Below are 14,583 nucleotides of genomic sequence, written 5' to 3'. Positions count from 1 at the left end.
TTGGCAAACTAGCATTTATGCACACTCCGCGTTGCTTCAATTCACCAAGCTTCAGATTACGGGTCCATGCCGGCACTTTTTTTTTGGCATCGGCAGATGTCGCGTACAGGTCCACTTTGAGCAGAAGTGCCTTTCGTGTTCTTATCGCTGTGGTGTCTCTCTAGACTCTAGTGTCTCGCGCACTTTAGCTTAGTCTCGAGCATGGACAGCCGAAGATGCGACAATGTTTCCCCGCCGGCCAGTGCGGATTGCTGGTCCGGTGCAGAACAGTGTCCCTATTGCTTGCCAGGCAAGATAGGAGCTGAGTTGGCGTACAGAGTCAAAGCTAGCTAGCAGCTCGGATGCCAAGTCTCCGTGCAGAAAGACAGTCTGTGTCTTTCGTGAACGAACGCTGGACCTGGAGGCGGCACACTGGACTCGAACGTTGAGCAGTCACATCTGAATAATATGCATGCTGAGAGAAGATGACAACAAGGAAAGGTCACAACGACAGTAGTGACCCGTTTCAGCACCTGCCAGAACATGAGGCTTCGATCCTGCGAAAGCAGGTAGACACGCCTGCCTCTCCAAAGCTCAACTGGAGAACACTGTTTCGCTATGCTTCAGCGCGAGATGCGCTCATCATTGCAATCAGCTCGCTTTGTGCTATCATCGCAGGAGTCGCAGTGCCTTTGAATACTATCATCATAGGCACAATTGCGGGAACCTTCAAGAACTTTGCAGCAGGTGACCTTCCTAAGGCAGAATTCGACAGCCAGATCAATCATAAGACACTGTATTTTGTGTATCTGGCCATCGGCGAATGTTAGTGTATCATCTCCATTCCACGTCTGCGAACTCGAATTTGTACTGAGTTGTCTTGTAGTCGTCACCATCTACATCGCCACAGTCGGCTTCACGTATACTGGAGAAAGCATTACTCGCAAAATCAGGGAAGAATATCTCAAAGCCCTGCTGCGTCAAAATGCAGCCTACTTTGACAAATTGGGCCCTGGCCAGATTATCACCCGCATTACAACAGACACAAATGTCATCCAAGAGGGAATCTCCGAGAAGATTGAACTGGCACTCATCGCCCTATCCACATTCCTAGCAGCATACATTGTTGGATTTATCAAGTATTGGAAGCTCACGTTGGTCATGACTTCGGCGATACCGGTGCTGTACTGTGCGATGTTCGGACTAACGAAGCTCATCATCAAGTACAGCAAGCTGTCGTCCATCGCGTATAGCCAAGGCGGCGTTCTAGTCGAGGAAGCTCTCAGTTCCATCAAGACTGTCACAGGCTTCGGGGCTCAAGAGCACTTGGCCAAGGAGTACGATACTCACTTGGCGCGCGCAGAAGGTTATGGGCTACGATTGAAGTCTATCGCAGGATCTGGACCCGGATTCACGATTTGCATCTTCAATCTGGGGTATGCTCTGGCTTCTTGGCTCGGAAGTCAGTATATTGTCAAAGGAGAGACCAGTCTGTCAGCCGTTCTAACGATATTACTGGTCATGATGCTCGGAGCTTTCTCTTTGTCGAAAGCTGCGCAGCACACACAAGCGTTTGCCAATGCTGTCGCAGCAGCTACTGAGATATACGCCACGATTGATCGAGTACCTCCATGGAACGACAGTCCGAGCGTAGGGACAATCCTGGAGAATCTGGAGGGCCGCATTGAGCTCCGGAATGTGAGTGGTGGCAATGTAGTTTGTGATACGACGAAATGCTCACGAATGGTGACAGATCAAACACATCTATCCATCTCGGCCTGATGTCGTCGTTCTAGAGGATCTAAATCTCACCATACCAGCCGGGAGCACAATAGCCATTACCGGAGCATCGGGGTCCGGAAAGAGCACTATCGTCGCTCTTCTAGAACGCTTCTACAGCCCTGTATCCGGCGACGTTCTAATCGACGGACACAACATCGCAGACTTGAATCTCCACTGGGTGCGACAGCAAATTGGACTTGTCTCGCAAGATCCAACGTTGTTCTCAGCTAGTGTGGAAGAAAATATCTTGTATGGTCTGCGAGGTACAGCAGCTCAGCAAAATGCCAACGACAGAAGGAAATTGGTGGAAGAAGCTGCTCGACTGGCTAACGCCCATGACTTCATCATGCAACTCCCCGAAGGATACGATACTCATGTCGGAGAACGAGGTTCTTTCCTTAGTGGTGGTCAGAAGCAGAGAATCGCGATCGCGAGGGCGGTCATAAGTAACCCAAAAATCATGCTTTTCGACGAAGCTACCAGTGCACTGGATAGCAAGACAGAGGGGGTGGTGAGTTCGTCAGAGAATGTCAACAGAGGTCCACAAACTGACAAGGCGTCCGTGTTTCACAGGTCCAAGCTGCATTGGATAAAGCTGCTCAAGGTCGAACCACCATCGTCGTCTCACACCGAATGAGCACCATCAAGAACGCCGACAACATCGTAGTCCTGGGCCAAGGCGGCAAGATTCTGGAGCAAGGTACCTATGAGGAGCTTTCTGCCATCAAAGGTGCTTTCCATCAACTCGTCGAAGCTCAGAACATGGCACGAAAGACATATCAGCACGATGACATCGACCTTGTGCATAATGAGAAAGCCGCACTCGCGGACGAGATCAGAAACGAGAAGGTTCCAGCAGAAGCCCTAGCAATTCGAGCATCCAGCACCAGCAGCGAACGAGACACTACGATAAACAAAGCCACCGACGCTGCAGCTTTCAACCAACAACAAAACGATCAAAAAGCTTCGCCCCACTCCCTCTGGACCCTCATAAAATTCGCCGCCTCCCTCAACCGCCAAGAATGGAAAATCATGCTCTTTGGCATCATCGTCTCAATCCTCTCCGGAGCAGGCGAACCCGTCCAATGCATAATCCTAGCCCAAACCGTCGCAACACTCTCCCTCCCATCATCTCAATATCAGAAACTCCGAGACGACGCGAATTTCTGGAGTGGGATGTTTCTCATGATAGGACTAGTCATGCTACTTTTCTCTCTTGTTTTCGGGGTATCGTTCGCTTACGGGAGTGAGAAATTGGTGCGAAGGAGTCGAGATCGAGCGTTTAAATCGATTTTAAGACAGGATATTAGGTTTTTCGATCGGACGGAGAATAGTGTTGGAGGGTTGGCGGCTTTTTTGAGTACGGAGACGACACATCTGGCTGGTGAGCAATTCTTGGATGGCTTTGAATGCCTGGAGGCTAACGGAAACAGGTATGTCTGGACTTGCTCTCGGAACAATAGTTCAACTTGTAGCAACATTGGTGATCGGCTATATCGTCGCACTCGCTGTGGGCTGGAAGCTGGCACTTGTTTGCATTAGTACAGTGCCAATACTGCTTGTTGCTGGATTCCTCAGCTTTTGGAGTTTGGCACGATTCGAAACGTACCTCAAGGACTCCTACCGAGAGAGTTCATCCTTTGCTTGCGAGGCTACATCTTCGACACGTACCATCGTATCTCTGACGCTGGAGAACGAGATCTGGCAGCGATACCATGATCTCTTGGTGGATCAAGCTTCGAGGACACTTCGATTCAACCTCAAGTCCAGCATATTGTATGCTGCAAGTCAGAGTCTCGGATTCTTATGCATGGCTCTTGCGTTCTGGTATGGCAGCAGCTTGCTTGGCGAGTATTCGCTTTCACAATTCTATCTGGTGTTCTTCTGCGTCATCTTCGGCACTCGCTCTGCAGCCAATATGTTTGCTCTGGCGCCCAATATGGCTAAAGCAAAAGTTGCAGCTGGAGAGTTGAAGAGCTTGTACGACCGAACGCCCGAAATCGATGTCTGGAGCACCGAAGGCGACATCCTAGAGGATATCCAAGGGTCCATTGAATTTCGAGATGTCGAATTCGCGTACCAGCCAGGACAACCAATCCTAAAGAACATCAACTTCAAAGTCCTACCAGGCCAATATATCGCCTTGGTAGGATCATCTGGCTGTGGCAAATCAACCATCATCTCCCTCCTCGAACGTTTCTACAACCCCTCGAACGGAAACATTCTTATCGACGACAAAACCATCTCTACTCTCAATCTCGCCGAATATCGTAAACACCTCGCACTTGTACTCCAGGAACCAGCACTTTATCAAGGCACAATCCGCGAGAATATCCTGCTCGCAGTCAACGAAGATGACATTTCCGCAGAAAAGCTCATCAAAGTCTGCAAAGAAGCCAATATCTACGACTTTATTACTTCTCTGCCATCGGGCTTTGATACTATCGTCGGGAGTAAAGGTACAATGCTTTCAGGAGGTCAGAAGCAAAGGATTGCGATTGCGCGAGCTTTGATGCGTGATCCGAAGATTCTGTTGCTGGATGAAGCGACGTCCGCACTGGATAGTGAGTCTGAGAGTGTAGTCCAAGCAGCTTTGGATGCTGCTGCAAAAGGCCGCACGACGATTGCAGTCGCCCATCGCCTTTCGACTGTACGGAATGCCGATGCCATTTATGTTGTTGATGGTGGACAAATCGTGGAAAGCGGGACGCATGCGGCATTGATGTCGCAGCGAGGGAGATATTTCGAGCTTGTTCAGTTACAGAGCTCGGAAAAGGACGAGAAAATGGTCAGTTGAAGAGAGGAGGAAGAGCGCCGCACCTCTTTCCAGAAGCCGTCCCGTTTGAGAGCCAAAGAGCCGCCATGAAATAAAATTATTGCCAAGACAAACACGAGCTAGCTCCCGTTGATCCCGCTTCCACTCGCCGGCCACGATCATACTACAGCGTCTGAAACGAGCTGCTGCACTGTTGTGCGTCCCGAGTTCTGCACAACTTTTTCCTCTGAGATCAATGGTATGAGTTATGCTTCGATGATACAGTTATAAAGACGCTATGCTAGATGTTAAAGTCTAGTATTAAATACAGATCCGAAAGTATCGTGTCAAAATGCTGCAAGCAATGCGCGATGCTTCCGTTGCCCAGGACCCATATTCCTCCACGCTGTGCCGCTAAACGCTTGCAAAACAATCATCATGTGCTTCTAGGAAAAGCGTATCCGGCCCCGGTTGAACTCTAGTCATTCATGATCCATATCTCGTGTGACAGAGCTCATCGGAACAGTGATGCGAAGAACCCCTTCGATTTCTGCTCAGGAGGTGCGGACCTCTTGCTTCTGCGCTCGGCGTCTCGTCGCTCGCCTGCCTTTCGATCTCCTTCTCGCCGCTCTCCTTCCCTCCGGTCGCTTCGAGGTCGCTCACCTTCTCGTCGTCGATGCGAACCTCGCTCTTCCTCAGGCCTATGCCGGTGATGACGATGTCTTCGATGCGATGAGCTGTCTTGCGAGCTTGTTGGGGCAGGCTCCTCCTTGGCTTCTATGACAACGTCATCGACGACCACAATCTCTTCCTTAGGGGCGATCGAATGCCTGTGACTTCTGCGTCGTTCTCCGTCGTATGAGTCTTGCCGACTGCCTGATCTGTAGTTGCTCGCGCGGATTGGAGCACTATCCGTCCGAGCCATCGAACCTCTGGCAAAGCCGAACAACTTTGGCACAGTGGAACTGCTCTTGCTTTCGCGTTGAGACCGAGGTCGCTCAGAGTAAGATTCGCGTCGACGTCGCCTACGTTCGGCTTCCTCTCGAGCAATCGCCTCGGCTTCTTCTTTTGCGATGCGAGAAGCCTCCGCAGCAGCCGCCTTTCTTGCAGCTCGGCGAGCTTCGTGTCGGATACGTTGTAATTCTTCCTCTTCGGCCACTCTTCGTTCTTCCTCGTAAATTCGAGCTGCTTCGAGCGCTCTCCGTGCCTGCTTGCGGCGCTGATGCTCAGCCTCTTCTTCTGCTGTCCTAGGCTTGTCTGACCGAGATCTACGACTACTGTGTTTGCTCGAGCGCGGCTTCTCCGAGGATTTCTTATCGCTGGAAGTGTGCTTCTTCGGTGGTCGTTCCCAATGATCTGGCTTGCTTCGTCTGCTTTGCGTTGGTGAAGGAGGAGCTTCCGGACTGGTAGGGCTCGCTTCCTCCTTCTCGGCGGCTGGTGGAACTTCGATAACTAGAGGGTTGTCTTCGGGCGCGATAGAGTCTTCGACCGGCTCCTCAGTCTTCGCCTCGCCGGCTTGGTCATCAGCTGCTTGCGGAGCTGGTTCGTCTTGCACGGCTTCTGATGCAGGATCGGGGACTCCGTCTTTAGCTGGAGCAGCTTCCTTGTCACCATCATCGGCTTCCGTGGCCTTTGCCTCTTCTGCAGGGTTACCAGTAGCCTCCGCAGAGTCCTCAGTCTTCTCCGTGGTCGCTTCTGGCTCCGCTACAGGTTCGACTGAGGGCTCCACATCAGGCTCCTGTGCGGACTCAGGGGCGAGCTCCTCGGATGGAGGTTCTGGATCTTTTTCCTTCTGCTCTTCCGCAGGTGCTTCGTTCGCAGGCGCTTCCTCCGTAGCCGGTTCCTTCGCTGCCGGCTCCTCTGCGGCTGGCTCCTCTGCGGCTGGCTCCTCTGCGGCTGGCTCCTCTGCGGCTGGCTCCTCTGCGGCTGGCTCCTCTGCGGCAACCGCATCCGCGACCTCGGCTGGTTGGCTGGTTTCGTCTGGAGGATCTTCCTGATTCTCGTTTGATTCCTCGACAGGCTGCTCGTTCAATTCGGCTTCGTCGGCGGGTTTTTCGACTTGCTCTTCCACACTCGCTGCAGGTGGCTCCTCCTCCTTGGCCGGCTCGTTTGATTCTTTGTCTTGTGGCCCATCCGTTGGAACCTCTTGCGTCGCATCATCGCCAGGCTTCTGCTCTTCAGTCGGTTCGTCTGCAGGCTTTGCTTCGGCGGTCTCCTCTCCTGCTGCAGGCTCTGCATATTGGGCGTCTGCCGTCTCCGCCTCGCCCTCAACATGAGACTCCTCCGTTTGACCGGCGGCCGCTTGCTCGTTGTCGTCTTCGACCTCTGTTGCGGAAGGTACAGAAGCATCTTCATCGTGCACCTCGACCTCAGGCGCTGATTCTGCAGTTGCAGACTCCGCCACGGGCTCGACTTCGGCCTCAGCTGGTGTTTCGCCATCATCTGCTGCAGGTACATCCGTTGCTCCAGCTTCCACTTGTGTATCAGTTTGGGACTCTGCCTCATCACCACCATCTTCGTCTTCTGTGTCGGTTTCATCGTCAGCCGGTGCGGGCGAAGGAGCTCTGTGTTCGTGGACTGTTTTGATCTCCTCCACGGGAGCATCAACCGCGGACGTCGTTTCGGGATCCACGTCCTGGTCGGCTTCTTCAGATGTTGTTTCTGACTCGTCTTCGCTCGCGGCTTCTTTTTTGTCTTCGATGTCAACAGCACTGTCTACTGGGCTCACGGCTTCCAAGCTCTCTTCCCTCTCGTTCGCATCATCTGCTTGCGGATCAACAACCTTTGCTGGCTCGACATCTGCAGCAGCAGCCCCTTCTTCCGGCGACTCCTCGCCGTCGTGCTGCTCGTCGTCTTCGTTTGGTGCCTCAGCAGGTTGAGATGTGCTCTCTTTCTCGTCCTCTTCCTGAGCTTCTGTGGCGACTTCATTTTCTGTCTCGTCCGTTGAGGATGGTTCTGTTGGCGCTTCTGCGGTCGCCTCTTTGTTGTCTTCAACTGCCTCCGCTTCTGTTTCAGTATCGGCTGGCTGACTCGTGGCAGCATCCTCCATCGATCCATCTGGTACTTGCGATTCAACATCGACAGCAGGTTCTCCCTCTTCTGCCGGCTCTACCTCCTCGAAAACAGGACTTGTCTCTTCAGCAGCAGCGTTTTGTTCATCAGGGGCAGGACTAGACTCTTCAATGCCCGACTGTGGTTCTTCAGCGGCAGCAGCAGCGGTGTCCTCAGGAGCTGGGCTTGGTTCCTCCGGAGTAGCAGCTGCTTCTTCGGGTGCAGGGCTTGACTTCTCATTAGCAGCAACTGCTTCTTCCGGAGCAGGGCTTAATTCCTCCACGGCAGCTTCTTCGACGGGCGCAGGCGGTGGAGGTGGAGGAACATCGCTAAAGTCAATGCCAAGCCCTAAAGGTGGCCCACTGGAATCCTTCGACTTGGATTTGGACTTTTTTGACTTCTTGCCAGACTTGGAGACCTCTACCACCGGCTCAGGCTCTTTACTTTTCGATTTGCCCTTGCTCTTGGACGATTTCTTATCCTTTTTCTTCGACTTGTCGCTCCCTTGGTCGCTCTTGATCGGTGCTTCTTCGACAATTTCGGGCTTTGCCTCCTCAGCGGCTGCTTCCTCGACAGGTCTCACAGTGTCCTCTGATGCAGGCACGTCAGTGGGCGCAGGGTCCGGGACACTCTCGCTTGGAGCCTCTACAGGCTGAGGATCTGCACCAGGGCCCTCGACGATGGCCACTATTTCGTCAGGATCTTCACCGTCGTTGACAGGCATAGATTTTTTCTTCTTGCCTTTCGCCCCTTTGGCAGCCTTCTTCGGCCGTTTTGTTGGCTTGGGATCCGGAGTACCAGGAGCCCACTGTACGCTTTTCTTCTCGGGATCGTCGTTGTCGTCATCATTGGAGGCATCTGTCTGCTCCTCTACTGGTGGTTCACCAATCTCTGGCTCAGCAGATGGAGGCTCGGGCGCTTCAGGAGGCAAATCTACGAATGCATCGTCTTCCGATCGAGGTGAAATTTCGCCGCCAGCTTCGTCTTCAGCTTGATCGTCCTTGCTGTCATCGACTTGCTCGGGTGCTTCATCGGCTGGAGGTTCGGGCGCTGCAGGCGGAGTAGCATCTTCTTTCATAGCTTCATTCTCTGCTGGGGTTGGCTCGGGTCCTGCCGCGTCGCCACCCTCTTCGGGAGGATCTTGCGCAGGTGCAGACTCAATACTTTCGGCAGCGGGCTCTGGGGTGGATTCTGCGGGAGCTTCTGGTGTTGCCTCAGGAGGTGCCTCTGCCGTGACGTCGGCAGGTGGTTCGTCACCCTGAGCTGCTTCAGATTCTTCAACGGGTGGCGGGTCGACAACAGCATCGGCTTCGTCTGCCTTTTGCTCGGCTTCTGGTTCGGCGCTGGGCTCTGCTTCGGCGCTAGGCTCTGCTTCAGATGGGGCCGGCTGGTCAGTTACGCCAGCTGACTTGTCATCTGCGCTCGGAGGAGCATCAGCAGAAGGTGTTTCTGATATAGCGTGAGTCGCGATTAGCTAATCCACACCTCCGCGAGCTTACCTGCGGATGAAGGCGCATCTGCTGTCGGTTGTTCTTCTTCCCCGCTTTCGGCTCCATCCTCCTCTGAACTCTCGTCATCTGTAGGTGGTGGCACGGGATACCTCACTTTGTACTTTGGGATGAATGGCTGCGACACGCTCTCTGGGTCGACTGTGGGTGTCTTGGGCCCGCCTCGCGCTGGATGCACGCTGAGTCTGGGGTCTCGCCATGTTGCAAACGAGATGTTCTTGTAGCCATATTTGTCTCTGACTGCGTCAAGAGACATGGCTGCTTTGGCAAATTTGCTGGGCTATCAGTCGGGCTATCGGCTTCTCCGAGGCATCAATTCGTGGTGTGCAGAGGGCCTCGCTTCGTACGGTGACATGACAAGTGATGAGTAGAGTGGTGTTGTGTTGTGATATTTTGCTCACGAGAGGGTGGGATGACGTTGCAAGAATTAGTTTGGGCAGACTCCACTGCTCACCATGTATCTCTGAAATGCGACATGTGCGATGCAGCAGGGTTGGGGCAACACAAAACGCCGATTCGACTTGGGCGGCGTGCGTGCGAATGTTTCCTCACAACGGAGGCGCAGGTCGACCTCGACGGACAGGTCGCCTGCCTCCACGTACCGTGTCGGGAGCAGAAAGCGAAGATGTGAGCATGAACCATTCAGCGCGCAGCAGCGGTCCGACTGGAACCACGCTTCACGACAGGGCAGGCGTCGCTGCCCGTCGGGTAGGTGCTGACATGACGGCATGGTGGCTAGCGATGCAAGTGCAGAGCAGAAGGAAAGTGCTTTGGGCGGACGTGCAGCGGACAAGCATTGAAAGCATTTCCGATTCGCTTCGTGCGCCGTGGAGCCAATGCTGGTGCTTGCCTTGGGATTTCTGGAGGCTCCCAGACAGCTGCAGACATGTCCGAAGACGGAAGCGCTGTCCAATGGCTGGTGCGACGCATCGCGCGGGCCGGACGACTGGCCTGTGACACGACGGGCATCCAATGGCGGGCGGACGTGGGAGCTGGGGCGTGTGGTGGTTCACGAGTGAAGTCCAGTCGACACGTCCGTGACGTGGCGCAACGAGAGCAGCGCAAGGGAGGAGCCGTCGTCGCTGCTGCCCCCCACTGGGCCGACCCGGGCGCGCCTTCCTTCCTTCGGTGGGAAAGGTAAAGGAAGAGCACATTGCATTGCATGAACCTGCGGCGATGCAGTGCGGGAGCGTGCATGTCTCTCCTGGAAATGACAGCTGCTGCAGCGATACGATGCGTGGGGGACAGAGCGATCGTGGTACACACGACAAGACATCTGCGCTGGTCGTCATCGGGACGGAGGAAACGGTGCGCCAAGACCTCGTCATCCAGACAGCTAGGAGGTAGAATGGACAACAAATTGAAGCAGTCTCCTGTCACATGTCACTAAATCTGCCAACCGTCATCTCGTCCATCACCTGGCATCGCCAAAGCATCGAAGAAGACACGTCCACGTAGCCCCGTCACACGTGTCCAACCCCAAGAACGCCGCTCCTCACCATGCTCCTCCCGCCGGCCTGCCAGGACCCTCGCCGCCGTCTCACGCCTCCGAAAACTGGGATTCACAGCCGATCTCATGCCGATGCGAATGCTGTAATCGCGATGCCGCTGCTCTCACGCCAGGGAGTCGGAGCAGGAAGCACTGCCGCGCTTTCGGCTGAAAGTTGAACCAGACTTGACTTGCACCTTCCGCAACGCCGCGAAGCATGATGGCTCGTGATCGCAGCACGCCGTTACTGAAAGACGCAGTCCCTACTGAGACCTGCAACATTGCCCAAATATTCCAACGAGGTGCAGTCGTCGTTGACCGCCTTGAGCATCCAGCCAAACATTTCCATCTCGGATGTCGCCGCGAACCGGGACATCGTTCTTCTGAGACACATCTCTGCAAGGTGGTTTTGCGCCACCAGCCACTGCATCACTGCACTGCCTTCACACTCCGCGATCGGAAAGCGCTTTCGTGAACGTTTTCATAAAGGCCTGCACATGATCCGTGCCGATCATGGTATAATGCTCACCTCCAACCTCATGGCAGCGGACATCCGATGCGAAGTCGTTCCACCGCCTCAAATGGTTGTCCAGCCATTCCTGCTTGCTCTGTGCGACCACAGCCAAGGGTTGACAATAGAAGACATCCATTTTGGACACTCTGCCACCGGGTTCGTAGTCTCGGGCCATGGACTGCATCTCATGCGCCAGATTTGCCCAATGTTGGAAATTCGACCGTGTCAGCGAAAGTTCACTGAGACGCTGTTGAGGTGCATTGTCGAAGATGGCCTTGACAGCCAAAGCATGGTCTGTCGACACTGTCCCTCCGGGGCTGTCATCCAGGTCCGGATCATGGAGCAGCCCCAGGAAATGCCCAAGATGCAAAGCGCACGCTCGCCAGTCCAGCTGCCGCATGCGGAACTTGATATGCGGAGGCAAGTTGAAGCTGGCGAGAAATTCAACCTGATCGCCATTGCCATCATTGTTCAACCTCTTCGCTGTCTCAAATGCCAGCATCGCGCCATAGCTGTAGCCCGCGAGTGTATACGGACCATGTGGCTGTTGCTTTTTGATGGCGCGGTAATACGTGTCCACTGCCTCCTCGATGCTGTGGAAGAACGTCTCTCCGGGATTGAACCCTCGGGCTCGGAGGGCAAAGACTGGCCGATCTGTAATTTCCTTGGCCATGTTGATGAAGACCAAGACCTCGCCGACTCCTGGATGGAAGAGCCAGAGAGGTGCCTTGCTGCCTTGTGTTCGCAGCTTCACCACAGGATCATACGCAGCCGATGGTGCCTCTTCTTCAATCTCCACCTCCAAATCTGTAACACTGTCTCTTCGCCTCCTTGGCTGAAGCTCCACTGCCAACTCTTCGATCGTCGAACACTTCAAAAGCTTGACCAAGGGAACTTCGGCCAGTCTCATTCCGAGCTCGATCTTCCGTTTCAAGAGAATCAGCTGAATCGAAGTGATACCTAGATTGAACCAAGGAGTCACAACGTCCAGGGTCGAGAGATCAAGGCTGTGCTCCAAAGCCTCTCGAAAGATCCGCAGTAGCTGTGCCTCTAGTTCGTTCCTCGGCTCGACGGCAACAGAAGAAGTCTTCGCAGCATTGGCCTGCTCATATGAGCTCAACTTGCCCTGCTCGAGAGCTCTTCTCAGTTTACCTCGAGAAAGCTTGCCCAGTGTCGATTTCTGGAGAATGGTGTTGTCGACGGGCAGAACGTACGGAGCGATGCCATGGCTCCGCATGACGCTCTTCATGATAGCCCCGTTCGTCGCTTGTCTCTGCACATCATCTTCAGTCCGAGTCGGTAAGTAAAGGACTGCTAGACTCTCATCGCTTGTAGGCGTCGGTCGATACCCGAACGCAGCGTAGAAGCCATCTTGTGCGCCACTGAGCGACAAAGCGTTGAGTTGACTCTCCAGATCAGATGCCACGATGCTCACGCCATTGATGCGAATCTGATCTTTGATCCGACCAACAAGATGCAATCGTCCAGCACCATCGATGATAGCCTCATCACCCGTGTCGAACCAGCCATCCTCGGTAAAAGCTTCTGCCGTTGCGGCAGGGTTGTTGTAATATCTTGAGAAAACCATCGGCCCCCGAATCTGCAATATTCCACGTCGTCCAAGCTGCTCAGTTGAGTCCTCTTCCTGCTCACCAGTCAGTTTCAACCACCCACGTCCATGTTTCACAGATCCTACTCACCTCTTCTCTTCCAACAACCCTCACCTCAAACCCGCCAACCGGCTTCCCCAGCGATGCAAAATCCATCCCACTCTCCACATCCTTCGCAGGACACTCAAGATTATACGTACAACCCGCACAAGTCTCCGTCATCCCGAAAGCAGGTTGTAGAACTCCCGCCGGTGCCCCAAATTTCTGCAGAACCTCGTCGAGCTTGGCGCAAAGCTTCCCAGGATTCGCTTCACCTCCTGAAACGAGTTGAGTCAGAGTTGTTAGATCAATGCCCTCCAACTCGTTCTCATCACAGTTCTCGACAGCTCTTAGCAGCGCCGCAAGTAAGAAATTCGGCGCCACAGTCCTCGCTACGCGATGTTTTGCTATCATTCGAAGCAGAAGGAGAGGGTCGGAGACGATGTCGGGTGGTTGAATGTGGATTTGATTGAGGTTGCGGTAGAGTGCGAGGAGATGGGTTTCGGTTAGCGCTGCGACGTGGTCCATTCCGATCCAGTTTAGTAGGGAGATGGGAGATTGGTTATCGTGTAGGCGGGTGACGCTGTCCTTCCCAGCTAGTGAGGCGACGATTTGTTGGTGGGTGAGTTCGACGGCTTTGGCGTTGCCTGTGCTTCCGGATGTGAGCATTAGGGCTGCTAGGTCGGAGGAGGATGGTGTGGGTATGGATAGAGGTTCAATGTGCTCATGTTTGTTACTTGATTCCGCTTCGATGGTGTCAATTGCGAGGAGTGATAAACTTGGGCAGACGGCGAAGTCTGAGAAAGTAGTCTGCCTTGTCAAGCATATTGGAGCATCGAAGAGCTTGTTCAAGTGGTCCAGATGTTGTCGCCGTTGATCAAGGTCGTTGGGTAGTGGTGATGAGAGGGCTGGTGTACATCCTGCTAAAAGGACAGACCAGAACCAGATGATGTTGTCAAGATGGTCATTAAAGTGTAACAGAATAATGCCTCCTCTTGTGAAACATCGTTGTCTTGCTAGCAACGAAGCCCTCCTTCTGCATTCTGAGAAGAGTTGTGAATATGTTACGCGTCGTGCTTCGATGGTATTGTGGAGAGGATAGGCAACGATGCCTGCATCGATGCCACTCTCGGCACTCTGTCGAAGCAGATCGAAAAGAGTCTGTACTGTAGAAGCCATATTGATAACGTAGAAATTCAGTATATCGAAGAGATGAACAAACCTAAACTGCGCCGCTTGACTGCAGGATATAATATACCATTTCATTCCAACGACGACAAGGAAACCAGCTCGTCAGCAGCGGCCTGTCTTTCGACTCACATCACCTACGCCCTCCATTGCGGCCTACGCGCCGCCCATGAAGCCGTGATTCCGAGAAGGCATCCTAACGACTGGCCAGTGGCTGCCACATGGCGGCCTTCCTTTGTTCTGCACACGTGGACCAACACAGGCCACCTTCGTATGGCCATGAACAAAAAAATCAGAGCCCTTTGATCCAAGTGGGGAGAAACAAGAAAACGCGAGTTGCTATCTTCAGCAGGCCATAGACCGCAGTCCAGTAGTACCAACAAGAAGAGTCGAGTCATCAGCGCTGAAGACACTGCGCAGCTGCGTAGCTGCGCATTATTCGAGAAGGATTCTGCAATTGATTGGAAACTGAGCAACAAGTTGGTTGGATTATCCGTCATAGTCGTAGGGCTGAGAGGGCGCCCGTTCCTGCATAGCATTTCCCGAGCTTTAACCAACGCAATCCTCCATGTGACACTGCAGCCTGGACCCCTTCGTATCGTATTAGCGGCCTATGCCTGGGACGCCCATCCTTCAGAAATTGTTCACTGCCACCATTATACTATTCG

The 14,583-nt window shown here is 53.7% G+C and overlaps 3 protein-coding genes across 4 annotated transcripts; 1 reads left to right on the top strand and 2 right to left on the bottom strand.

The window, feature by feature from the left end:
- Positions 1–464: 464 nt before the first annotated feature.
- On the top strand, positions 465–4,558 carry CKM354_000548700 (uncharacterized protein; the record flags this gene model as incomplete). Of its 2 annotated transcripts, XM_044800761.1 has the most annotated exons (6): positions 465–804; positions 866–1,677; positions 1,733–2,272; positions 2,335–3,018; positions 3,064–3,145; positions 3,195–4,558. In XM_044800761.1, 6 exons carry the CDS (start codon positions 465–467, stop codon positions 4,556–4,558), a joined length of 3,822 nt encoding a protein of 1,273 aa, XP_044656696.1. The 2 variants fall into 2 exon arrangements, with proteins under 2 accessions (XP_044656696.1, XP_044656697.1); XM_044800762.1 differs by having other exon boundaries at positions 2,335–3,145.
- A 472-nt stretch (positions 4,559–5,030) lies between these two features.
- CKM354_000548600 (uncharacterized protein) lies at positions 5,031–9,331 on the bottom strand (the record flags this gene model as incomplete). The annotated part of the gene is made up of 2 exons (XM_044800760.1): positions 5,031–9,016; positions 9,067–9,331. 2 exons carry the CDS (start codon positions 9,329–9,331, stop codon positions 5,031–5,033), a joined length of 4,251 nt encoding a protein of 1,416 aa, XP_044656695.1.
- A 1,676-nt stretch (positions 9,332–11,007) lies between these two features.
- CKM354_000548500 (uncharacterized protein) lies at positions 11,008–13,906 on the bottom strand (the record flags this gene model as incomplete). Its single annotated transcript, XM_044800759.1, has 2 exons — positions 11,008–12,723; positions 12,779–13,906. 2 exons carry the CDS (start codon positions 13,904–13,906, stop codon positions 11,008–11,010), a joined length of 2,844 nt encoding a protein of 947 aa, XP_044656694.1.
- Between the last annotated feature and the right edge of the window lie 677 nt (positions 13,907–14,583).

This window comes from Cercospora kikuchii, assembly GCF_019650295.1.
Source record: "Cercospora kikuchii DNA, contig_00003, whole genome shotgun sequence".
NCBI lineage: Eukaryota > Fungi > Ascomycota > Dothideomycetes > Mycosphaerellales > Mycosphaerellaceae > Cercospora > Cercospora kikuchii.
The sequence above is the reverse complement of the archived record's forward strand: the minus strand, read 5'-3'. Positions and strand labels throughout refer to the sequence as shown.